The 12,910-nt window shown below is 33.7% G+C and overlaps 1 protein-coding gene across 2 annotated transcripts in view; it reads right to left on the bottom strand.

Moving 5' to 3' along the window:
* Positions 1–9,899: 9,899 nt before the first annotated feature.
* Positions 9,900–12,910, bottom strand: part of LOC118198281 (protein Wnt-2b-A-like) — a 55,232-nt gene continuing 52,221 nt past the window's right edge. For both annotated transcript variants that reach the window (XM_035369917.2, XM_035369918.2), the window contains exon 5: positions 9,900–11,112. In XM_035369917.2, coding sequence (XP_035225808.1) covers positions 10,904–11,112 — 209 coding nt within the window. In that variant the 3' untranslated portion in view covers positions 9,900–10,903. The remainder of the gene's footprint in view (positions 11,113–12,910) is intronic.

The raw sequence follows: 12,910 nt of genomic DNA, 5'->3' as shown, positions 1-12,910 counted from the left end.
TAAAATGTTTACTTGCGTCACTTTCTTCATATGTATTTTAATATATGTCTATAATGCATGTTTTCAAAATATATACTTTGATCTAAAATTCTTCCTGGATGATTGCAGGTCCCTACCATATCCCCCTTTTGTTTCCAATAACTATCAGAAAATCTTTCTTCTATGATACTAGTTCCACATGTAAGTATTACTAAAAAGCAATAAATTAATCTTTATTTGCTACAGCACCCCAGGTACTGACTTTGTTTGATTCTGGATACTTATCGGAGTACCTGGAAATTTCATTTAATTGCTTCCTCGAGTTTTTTTTCAAGGTCATGCCCATAGGTAAGGTTCCTTTCCCCAAGCCGGTACCACAAACTGATTTCTTATCGGATTTTCCTTTTTGCATAGGGGCTAGCATGTAAGGGGGGTTGTTTAAAGAAGAAAATAAGTCCCCAAGTATAGGAATAACGGACGTCAGAGCAACATAATGCCATCGCTTCAAACTTCACAATACATCCATTAGGGACATTTGTGTAATTGGTGCAATTCTACACATTAGGAACCGGCCCCCTGTAAAGAGTCCCCAGCCGACACAAAAGGGGACACTTTTGACCCCTCTCGGGGCACCTTTTGTGCCCCACTGTCGGCACCTACTGAAGTTGTCGGTCTCTTCTGACATCTGTCCCAATGCGTTCGCTAATATCTCTGTTTGTATAATAGTCCACTAGAAACCGATTCTCATCCGCCAGTTCTTTTTACTGTAGCTCAAACCTTTTTTTTCCCCTTTATTATTATTTTTTTAAGTGGTTTTGTCGTTTGGTTTGGGTGGTGTGGAGTAAGTTCGCCCCTTCCTCTGTGATCTATGAGGAAAAAGAGAAAACGCTCAGGACTCCATTTTCCTTTAAAAGGAGGGGGTCTGCGTTTCAAAAGCGCGTTTTTCTGCCTGTTGCTTCTGATATTCCGAAGAATTAGTGTTCTTTTTATGCTGTTCTTTTGTGAATTATATTTTTATACATAAACCCTAAAACTATTTTCATTTAGAGTTAACCAGACACTCATATTGCATTTTACAAAATTAGTCGTTCGAAAGCAGTTTCAAATCTTTTCCTTTTTCTGATTGAAAATGATACAGATTTTGAAGATAGGATTTCCGCTGAAATATTCAGCTCAACACTTTCATACTGAAGGCATATCATACCTGACTTTTTTTTCAGTTGAAATTGCTGCATTTTTTATAATTCTTATTTAAATTATTTATTAATGAAAATGTTTAGTTGAAATATTGTGAGGGTTAATAGTTTGTTTATTAAATGAAAGAAATTTATAGTAAATTGCAATATTCCGAAAAGTGGTCATGAGATGTATCATTTTAACAATAAAAAATAGCCTTTAGAATTCTCAAATATTAATTACTGAATATTTAGTGCTATTTAGTGTCATTGACCAGGAAGAATAAGGTGCTATTTAAAAGTGCCATCATTGGAAGACCAATGACCAAGTTTCTAAAGAAACTCTGTCGACACCACAATTCTTGGTAAAGAGCAGCAAAATGGTTGTATCTAACCCACGCTACTTTCTGGATCTTACTCAATGCAACATATTTTTGTTTCTGCATATACGAGGGCTATCCAGAAAGTAGATTACGTTTTGGAATAAAAAAATAAACAAAGTATAGGAAACAAATTTTATTATATACAGATGAAAGCCACACTCAAATACTACTTTTCTACATAGTCACCATACAAATTAAGGCATTTATCGTAGCGATGTACGAGCTTGGAAATTCCTTAGTCGAAAAATTCGGCCGCCTGCGCCTTCAACCACTTCGTTACCTCTTCTTGCAGCTGTGCGTCGTCATCAAAACGCTGCATAGCCAGCCACTTCTTCATTGCTGGGAATAGGTGGAAGTCGCTCGGTGCCAGGTCGGGACTGTACGGCGGATGAGGAAACAACTCCCACTTAAAAGATTCAAGAACTTTACGAGTGACATTTGCCGTGTGGGGCCGGGCGTTGTCGTGAATCAACAAGATCTTAGAGCTCAACATTCCTCTGAGCTTGTTTTGAATTGCTCTTCTGAGTTTTTGGAGAGTTTGGCAATACCTTTGAGAGTTTATTGTAGTGCCTCTTTCCAGGAAGTCCACCAAAATTACACCTTTTCTGTCCCAAAAAACAGTCGCCATCATCTTCCTTGCCGACATTGTTTGCATGCATTTCTTGGGTTTTTGGGGAGAACTTGTGTGCCCCCACTGCATTGATTGCAATTTCGTTTCACAGTTCACATGTTTCACCCATGTTTCGTCACCAGTAACGATGCGATCGAGTAAAGAGTCACCATCCTTATGGTAAGCGTCCAAAAAGTTCAACGCTGCAGCCATTCGCTGATTTTTGTGGTCCTCTGTCAAGATTTTTGGAATCCATCTTGCACAAAACTTGTGGTAACCAAGCTTTTCGCTGATGATTTCGTGCAACAAACTTCGCGAAATTTGTCGAAAACTCAAAGAAAGTTCCGTTATTGTGAAATTTCGATTTTCACGGACTTTAGCATCGACTTTTTCGAGAAGTTCGGCGGTCACTATGCTGGGTCTCCCACTTCGATCTTCGTCGTGAACATTGGTTCGGCCATTTTGAAATCTTATGACCCACTGACGCACTCCACCTTCAGTGATAATGTTGTCCCCATACACTTCACGAAGCTGCCGATAGATTTCTATCGGTTTACAGTTTTTTGCAGTCAGAAACCTTATTACTGAGCGCACCTCGCGGGATTTTCAATTAACGCAGACATTTCAAACCGTCACAGTATCTGAACGGAGCACAGCACGAACCTCTCACTAGCACGGCTAGATGCAGACTGAGCTGCGCAACGCTCTGACCCCAAGATGGCCGCGCTAGCCCCGCCCCTAGCGGACACAGACGGAAACGTAATCTACTTCCTGGATGGCCCTCGTATATATATATTTATATATATATATTTAATTATATATATATATATATATATATATATATATATATATATTTATATATATATATATATATATATATATATATATATATATATATATATAATTGTAGAAAGCTCGCCTAAAAGTTACCAAGAGCTGCTGCTCCAAAAGGTTTAAGCCGTTTTCAAAAATTAATACACATGAAAAGCAAATCATTAGACATGTAAAACATAAATACAATAAAATTAAAAAACAGAAAAAGTTAAAAAGTAAGCGGAAAATGGTAAATTAGCCCAATTCGACATTCAAACAGGCTTTTCAAGGGAAATTTCATTTATTTGAACGTCGAATCAAGCTAACCCCGTTACGCGTTTCGCCGAAACAGACAATTGAAACTTTTTCGCTAAAAAATTTTTTTGACAAAGTGTCTTGGAAATTTTAATAGTCTCAATTCTCTGTTCCAATTTCCCGACGCGTCCGCTCAGAATGACACATTAAGGAGTTAAAATATGTTAATCAAAATCAAACTTTCTAAATCTAGTCTAAAATTAAAATCAAAACGAAAATAAATAGCGATGAGCTATTAGTCCTAAAAATACAAATACATTCGGGCTGGGCCTACAAGATTAACAATTTTATTTTTAAAAAATAGATTTTATAAAACTGTAAGAAAACCTGTAGTTAATAATCAGTATAAAAAATAAAAAATTGAGAAAAGAACAAACTCAGTGGGTCTTGCTAAGACCAAGAAAAAGTTGTAACAAAAGAAACAAAAAACTGACCTTTGGCGATGTAAAGCTGTCCCTCTGAAAACATGCAGAAAAATGGCTGCTAACTTCTAGCGTCTTATTTTGGATGACGTACGTAGGGGGGAGCGAAGTGTTGTGGGCGTTTAGCCACAACACTTCGCTCCCCCCTACGTACGTGTGTGGCTACGTACGTGTGACTATTAAAATTTCCAAGACACTTTGTCAAAAAATTTTTTAGCGAAAAAGTTTCAATTGTCTGTTTCGGCGAAACGCGTAATGGGGTTAGCTTGATTTGACGTTCAAATAAATGAAATTTCCCTTGAAAAGCCTGTTTGAATGTCGAATTGGGCTAATTTACCATTTTCCGCTTACTTTTTAACTTTTTCTGTTTTTTAATTTTATTGTATTTATGTTTTACATGTCTAATGATTTGCTTTTCATGTGTATTAATTTTTGAAAACGTCTTAAACCTTTTGGAGCAGCAGCTCTTGGTAACTTTTAGGCGAGCTTTCTACAATTTTTATTTTTTACTTATTTTGCAGCATATTGCGCAAGATGTTTTCTTGACCAAAATTGTTTTTTTCAAAAATTGTTATTACTGCTTTGCTTGATAAATTATATATATATATATATATATATTTATATATATATATATGCATTTATATATATATATATGCATATATATATGCATATATATATGCATATATATATGCATCCATTATCATATATATATATATATATCCATATATATATATATATATGCAGAAACAAAAATACTGCGGGCATATCATATATATATATATTTTCAAAATAATGATATAGGAATTGTTATATATTTTTGGAATTACCAATTCTGATGCAGCCACTAAGGAAGCAAAGTGTTTGAATAAAGAAAATAAAAAAAAAGCGTTAATGTGTGATTACTCCGCATTTTGACTTTTTACTCTGCAGCTGTTCTGGGGATCCAAAATTTATATGAGAAAGCATTAAATATTTACATCTTAAAGCATGTGTTCTATGAAAGGAAGACACAAATTTTAAAATTCAAAGTTCAGGTCTTTTATTTTTATATCTTAAAATAAATAACATAGATGATTGCACATAATTATGCTACAGGAACTGGATGATATATAATCCTGCACACGAATGCTGAAAATATATCAGAATTCCACTCTGTTTCTTGATTAAAGCTATAAACAGTGCTGCACTTGCAACAAATATTTGATCCCAAGGTAATAACTACTTGATTCAAGACTCTTTGCTAGTTATCGAGGATGCTGTGAGTTGAACTGCAACGCTTGGTTCATTACATCATCTTTGTCCTTTGTGATAACTGAAAGGTACTGCGCCCGCACTCAGAAATTCTATATTCCTTTTCCGTCAGTCTATCTGTGCATTATGCATTGACATAATCTTGTCGAGCTACATTTTCTCAACAGCATCTTATCCATTATCATATAATCACTAATCTCCTTTTAAATCTATGCTTTAGTTTGGCGCATACTGTTCCATCTCTCTTGATGCAATATTAGTTCATTGGAAATTTGAAACCGTGGATAGAGTTAAATGCTAATTTGGTTAGGGAACTTCTGTTACAGATCAGATGAAAACAGCACGTATAGGGAATGATGAGTTGCAATAAAAATGTTTTTATTGCGGGAAAACGCACTTTATATAATTCATTTTTTATTTCTGAAACCGTCAACGGAATATTTATTTTAAAAAAACTTTACCCTTTATAGATATTTATCAAGTAATTTTCGGTTTAAAATAGGGTCATGAAAATTTTAGATTGAAATAAATACAAAAAAAAAAAAAAAAAAAAAAAAAAAAAAAAACTATCTAGACATAAAGTATCTTTGTATAATATTGTAATTTATGAGAGACATGTTCTTCAGGTTAATTTTTTCTGAGCTTTTAAATTACATACAAATAGCAAATATGAAAACTGCAACAGCTACTGATCCATACCTTTCTTTTAGAAGATTTCTGGTCGCATATCTTTTGACACATATCCTTTCAGTTTCCCATTACTTACAAGCCTCATAATTCATATCAGTTGCCCATCATTCTTTGATTCTGAATTACTGACACTAGAAACTACACATTGTCGGAGAGTTTCCCATTGATGATAATAATTTTTCAACGCGCCATCTTGCACGTGTGCACGTCTGTTCGTACTTTATAATTTTTGCATTTTACTTCACAGCACCAGATCAATTTGCACTTTTTTTTAACTTGTAATACCTCACGAGTGTCATATCCTCTGCCACAACACAGAATACCACAGCCTTCTGGGCCCTTTGAATCCTTAACGCATCTTCTTCCAGCTGTACCCATTGTGCCTGAAAACATACGTGTTTCAGTTAAAACTCTATATTGTTAACTAAATTGCCTATTTAAAAAGAATTTTTATTAATATCTCTAATTTATAATGCAGCTAACTTATGTGATTTGTGATGTAATTAATGGATAGTTTTAAATATTTTCAGCATACCATAATTAAAAAAATCTGATGTGTACACCACAAGACTTCCTTGCACGGAATATTAAATCATACGCATTTTTTCTTGCATTTCATTTAAACGTATTAGATTGAATTAAATCTACTTCGTCGATAGCGCATAAACCACAATAGAATAAATGCACTCTTTAAAATACTAATATTTAAAATTCACTATATATAATATATATATATTCACTATACTTATATATCACAAGGACACTCTGGCGATAGGTTCACTTAACAGCGTTACATTTCGTTCATATTATATAAATCGGAATGCATATAAATTTATATCATTTGAAGAATTATCAATCGCTGCTACATGTCCTATTCAAATACTATAATAAATCTAAAACGATGTATAAAAGAAATTAAGCAAGCAAAACAAAAAAAGAAACAGTTTTCTACAGAAGATTCACTATTTCTCATTCAATTAATTCAGTTCTCACTCTCCGACAAGGCAAAAATACATAAAAACTCAAAATATCTATATTAAAAACTACGAAACAAATCTTAAAAACTTAGTTCCTCGAATAAATTCCAGAATGGATTAAACATGATTTAATTTGCAATAATAAAAGAAGGCGTTATCTTTGTTGTTGCGAAGCTTAGTCTCTCTAGATTGGCAATAAATCTGCTATTTTGCTGTTTAAAATGTAAACATGTCCGCCATGTTATTTGAAAATTAGGCTTAACCGCACTTAAACAGCTTTTAAATTGTTGATAACTCTACAAATATTGCTTGAGGATTTCCTAAAGGCATAAAATCCTTAACCGGAAGATAAGAACAACATAATTCAATCCTTTTTAAAGCAAAAAATGCACAACTTACAAACATATAAGAGTAAAGAAACTGAGCCGGTTAACAGATATACGTTTTGTGCGGCCGATTGCAACTAAAATACGAGGTGCACATCTACATGTTATAGGAGTCCTATATACAAAATTTCAACGTTTTGAAGCTACTCGTTTTTGTGTTATGCGAGATACGTATATACGTACGTACAGACGCCACGAAAAATTCTCTTCAGAATTCATTTTAAATCAGTTTTATAATTTTTTGGGGGGAAAAGAGTCTTTTATTCTGTCTTTACGTACAGATGTCCCGCAAGAACATCGTTAAATTGCATTCGATAGCGGTCAAAATGGATATTTTCGTAGAAATATGATTGATTAGAATACTTCCTTTTTACTTCGTACAAGAAAGTAAAAAGACGATTTTCAATATGATTTAAGTGTTATAATTAGTAAATTTTTCAGAAATTTAACAATAGCAGGCAAAGGTCGCAAGGTCTGTTTAAGTCGAAATTTTCGGTGTGTTCCTGTTTCCGCGGTTGTCAAAAACGTTCTTGTTTCCGTGAAATCATCAATCTTCATTACCCACTTTCACATAGGGTTTACATAATGGGGGAGGGGCGACTGGGCCTCGGCCTCTCCCGAAACGTAGATAAGCAAAAAATTTTAGATTTAATAAAAGAATTTTTAAAAGAAATAATCGAAAAATATTTACGATCTCAGATCTTTGCATGAATGAAGCTAATACTGTATTTAAAAGGGGAGAGAGTTGTTCAAACTCTGTGATGATTTTGTCAATGAACTAAAAGATTAAATTTTTTAAAGTAAAAATAATATTCTTTCGAAATTCTGCATAAAGGTGAATTACAATAAAATCGTTCAGAATAAATATTCGTTACGAAAAGAAAGGTGGATTAAATGAACGTCGAATACCACCGCAGCTTCTGACAAATCTTGATAAGATCAACTGAATGGACTCGCTTTATTTGCATTCATCGGAATATCCAAATACATAAATAGAAATCATTGATAAATTTATGAATCGTCAAAGGTAAATTTTTTAGTTTCAAAGATTTAATTCAAAAGTTCTAGAAGTATGGCGCAGGATTCTACATTTGTCATAATAATTTAAAATAATTAATTATGTATATACAGTACTTGTAATTAATTATTGATAGTAAATTATAAGCAGTTATAGAGTATATTTTAAATAATTCAGTTTTGTATATACATGCATATAGGTATATAATGAAACTGCTAATTATTATTAACTTTTTTAATATTATTTAATTTTACAGCGCTCTTTTTCGAAGTCTCCATATATCTAGCTTCTTTTTTAAGAGAAACTGTACTTTGTTAGTCACTTTCATTTCCAACTCTAAACGCATTTTGCAATTAAATTAAATTTATTCCTATGGTCGCAAAATTAAAAACTTCGAAAACACTGGTTCAACAATTGTAACGTAATTGAATTAGAGTCAACTGCTTTAAGGCAACTATCAAGTGACTTGGGTTTATTGTGACTTTGGATATTTTAAAAGACTTATTAAGGTAAGATGTGAAATAACAGCTAATATTGCAACAGAATTACAAATAGAATGAAACTAAAGATTTCGAGAGAGATCTAAACTAAAATACAATGTCGAGATGAAGACTAACTTATTCACAAAGAAACTGTCCAGCTCTTAATGACTTATCATGACACCCCCTGATGAGCTGTGGGAGGGGCACTGTACTCTCCGATTTCGCGGGAACAGGAAGAATTTTGAAAAACGCGGAGAGAGGAATCGCGGAAAAAGAACTAATTCGAAATTTTCGTGTTCTTAAATTCGACAAAATTCACTTTGGCATTGTAAAAAGTAGGTATTTTATAAAAAATTTACATGTTTCCCTTTTTTTAGATGGGAAAATATAATGCCTCATCTTGTTTAACTGAAAATATAAGAAATAATATGTGTGTGTGTGAGAGAGAGAGAGATTAGGGCAAAGCCTCGAGGGCTATCTGCCTAAGGGAAGGAATGCCTTCGTGGAGGACTTTCTAAGAGAAACTGCCTCGTATACACGTTACACATGGGGAAAACTACGAAAAGGCCCATGCAGCCAGCCCGTTCGCAGGATTCGAACATCGGACCGAACTACCAGTGTTCAGCGACTTTACCACTCGGCCGCTGGGGGGCCAAGAAATAATATGAAAGAATGAAATTATAATATATTGTGCTGATTTAAATAATCTCTAAGATTAATTTTATCCTTTCCGCTTTTAAATATTGTGGGGAAAATAATGGAATTAAATTTAATTAAATTAGATGCACCTTGGGGCCCAGTCGGTATAATGGTTAAGGTCGCTGACTGCCGTGCCGAAGGATCCGGGCTCGAATCTCGGAGAAGGCATGGATGTTTGTAAATGTATAGTGTCTGTGCGGCATGCGACACTCTAAATATGCGGCGAGCCGAAAGTCCTCTCGTGTGGTTTGGTAGAAGGGGAAAGGATGGGAGACTCTCGGACCCGTCAACCAGGGGTGCTCTCCATCAAAATTGGGGGGGGGGGGAGAAACTGAGCTAAATCGCACTGGTCTCGTTTCTCTGGGCCATAATTTTGTTCTTTTATTTCACATTTACTGAAGCCCAAGTGAAGAATACTTATATTTGTTGTGACTTCTAGTTGTGACAGTTTAAGGTAAAATTTTGCCCAATTTCGTGAGTAAAAGGGATTTTTAGACATTTTATTAATAAAGATATTTTTCATAGCAAAAATAAAATTCTTTATTACTGCCGTAAATTAAAGATGTTAGCTATTTATTAGAATGCTTTTTAAATGACAGATACTTGGGTCATTCTGACACTAGTCTAGAAATGAATTTTTACGGTTATGAATGTGTATGTGATACTGTGAAAAGAAAGAGACATTTGTGCAAATTCGAAATTGTCCAGAATCTTAAATTTTATGTACTAAAATAAATAATGTAAATGATTGCACAGAATTATGCTACAGGAACTGGATGACATATCACATCAAGTCTGTACAGAAAGCATAACAATTGCATTCTGCCTCTTGATTAAAGATATGGAAAATGTTATAAAAATTATATCTGCAAATGGAAGATTGGATTTTAAGGTAACACAGTTTGATTCAGCACACTTTGGTTTGATGGAATCAAAAATTTGCAAATAAGATGGCTTTCAACGCCTAGTTCATCTCAAGATGGCTTGAAATAATAAAAACAGAATATTTACTTCGACAACACTTCAAAAAGGATGATTTTGTTCTGCTATTCTTGTTTGCGCATTTCGCATTTTCAAGCTGCATTTAATATCCTTACTAGTTCCTTCTAAAGCCTCATGTTAATATGTTTAATATTTTTGCACAATCATAATACACTTTCACTGACAACTTCCAGAGCTAAAAATACGTATTTATTTGAAATGGAATCATATTTCATTTCGACTTTGATTTCTTTGTAAATTTTATGGACGTCCATCGCGCTAAGAGCTTGCACGTGCAATGCTTTTGCTTCTGTCTTTCAACTTCGAGACGATTATGAATCTCAACCAAAAATATGAAGGCAGAAAAATAACTTTTCTTCAGGCCAAAGATGTTTTGTCAGTTTTCTACATGGAAACGAAAGGGAATTCTCCATCTGAAACAAATCAATATAAAGCTTTTTTCAAAACGTAATTCACTGAATTTGTTGTTCCTTAAGAAAAAAACTAAATCACTTTTCAGCGCTTTCGATTCATTACTTTGTAACACAGTAAGTCTTAAGAAAATCTAAGAATGTTGTACTCGTAATACGATATAAAAATAAGTTAGTTGTTGAAATTGCGTCTTTCGGTCCAAAGACTTCTGACTTCATTATCTCTTTAAGACATTCTTATTGCACGTCTTACTTTGATTTTGAACTGACAATGTAACTAAGCACTGCGTATCAGCGCATCTTGCACGTGTACACATCTCTCCATTTCTTGCACTCATCGCACTGGACTGCACAGCACCAGTCTTTAGTTACCATGCAGTTACACTGATAAACATACAATTCCTGCCAAGTGTCGTATCCTCTACCACAGCAAAGAATATCACAACCTTCGGGGCCCAATGAATCCTTAATGCATCTTCTTCCGTTTATACCCATTGTGCCTGAAATAATATTCCAGTTAATCGATTTGTTAATAATCAATATACAGACATCAAAGAAACTTAAATAATATTGCCAAGATCCTTATAATTTCTAATAATGAGATATGTTTTTAATATTCTTCCATAAATTCTTAATTGTTATTTTATAATTATAAATGCTTTAGGATTTTTTATAATTATAAATTTGTTATTTTATAATTATAAGACGCTTTTAAAAATCAAATGAATTATTTCCCTTGAAGAATGTTATTGTTTTTGTAAAGTATCATCGATGAATCTTCCTTTCATAATACCATTATCGAATGTTCTCAAATGTCATTAAATCATTATGAATTGAAACGCCATTCTTTAAAATTGGGAAAAATTGAAACTTAACTGGCAATCATTTGATGACAAACCTCAAAAGAATATGATACTTATCTCTTTTCTTCAGGATTTTCTTATTTTGCACCACTTTGTCAGAAATACGACACTTATGGAGAAGAAATAGAAATGGAAGAAAATTTTGCAGTAGCATCTATTGAACAATAAGGAAAGCAGAAGAATTATTTTAATTCTCCCCTTGGAGTTTTCAAATATTTTAGTAAAGGTAAGGTATCTGCAAAGACTACATAGATTTTGTCTCCAAGCAATTTTCTTTTGATCATAAGTATTCCATTCATACGTATTAACGCCACCCTATCGAGTTAGTGGTTAGCAAAGACAGCTAACTAGGAGTCTCGCTAGGAGTCTGGATAAGGCTTGAACGCGTGACTGAATGAATACAAGCTATTTGTAATCATTGTGTTTATGTCTGCAGAGGCACTAAAATCTGTTTGTCTGAAAATCCCCTATTGTGAGTTGCGGCGAAGAGAAAAGTCATACGACCATTGAATCGGTTACCCCGAAGGTATTCGTTACCAAATTTAGTTTGCGCGCTAGACAGTCAGTCACCACGGATGCTCACAGATTTACAATCAATGACTACTACATTCATTTCTCAAGCATGCTTCTTCGTACCATTTTTTCTCAAAATGGCCAACGCATAAGAAGGAAAAGTTAATCAGAAGTTTAAAGCGAACTTTCTATATTTTCTATATTAAATTAATTAATATGCATTTTTTCAGTTTCGATTTTGGTACGCACACAGGCACTAGATTTAACCGTGCATTCTTTGGAAAATTATGTATATTTTCACCAGTAACTTTGCCATCAACATTTTTTTTTTTTTTTCCTTTTTCTACTCCTATGATTTAAAATATGTGATATATTGCAAGACTTTTTAATGTTTATTTTTTATTATTTTACACATACACCTTGTAGAGACATTAGGATTTTTTTGGAGCAGGAAAGATGAAAAATAAGCTACGCCTTCGCCGGGAATCGAACCACGGACCTCTGGAACACTGGCCCAGCGTGCTCTTATACATCACGAAGGCACGCTAGGAAAGTGGGAAAAATACCTTATAACCTTACCCTTCCACAAAACCCCTTATGCAGTCTTTATTTCTGCAACTGCTGGTCCTAGTTTGAAATCGTCAGTTTGTTATAAGAAAGTAAGACGTTAATTTTTACAGAATTGATTTTTAAAAAGGCAAAACAAATATATTTCCGAGATTTAAAACATTTTTACATTTGAAAGTATATCTCTAGGGCCCAAAAGATGTAAAAGTAAAAGCCTCTGAAAATATTCGTAGACATGCTATATGTTTAAACACTCCCAAACAATCTACTTAAAAATATTCTCAAAATAACCTTAAGGAAATATCAGAAATTCCTTTCTTGTAAGTTTCGAAGTAAATGACCAAATGAATGAGAA

Source organism: Stegodyphus dumicola, chromosome 1 (assembly GCF_044657685.1).
Source record: "Stegodyphus dumicola isolate Sdum_Otavi_A_Nest chromosome 1, ASM4465768v1".
Classification (NCBI taxonomy): Eukaryota; Metazoa; Arthropoda; class Arachnida; order Araneae; family Eresidae; genus Stegodyphus; species Stegodyphus dumicola.
The sequence above is the reverse complement of the archived record's forward strand: the minus strand, read 5'-3'. Positions and strand labels throughout refer to the sequence as shown.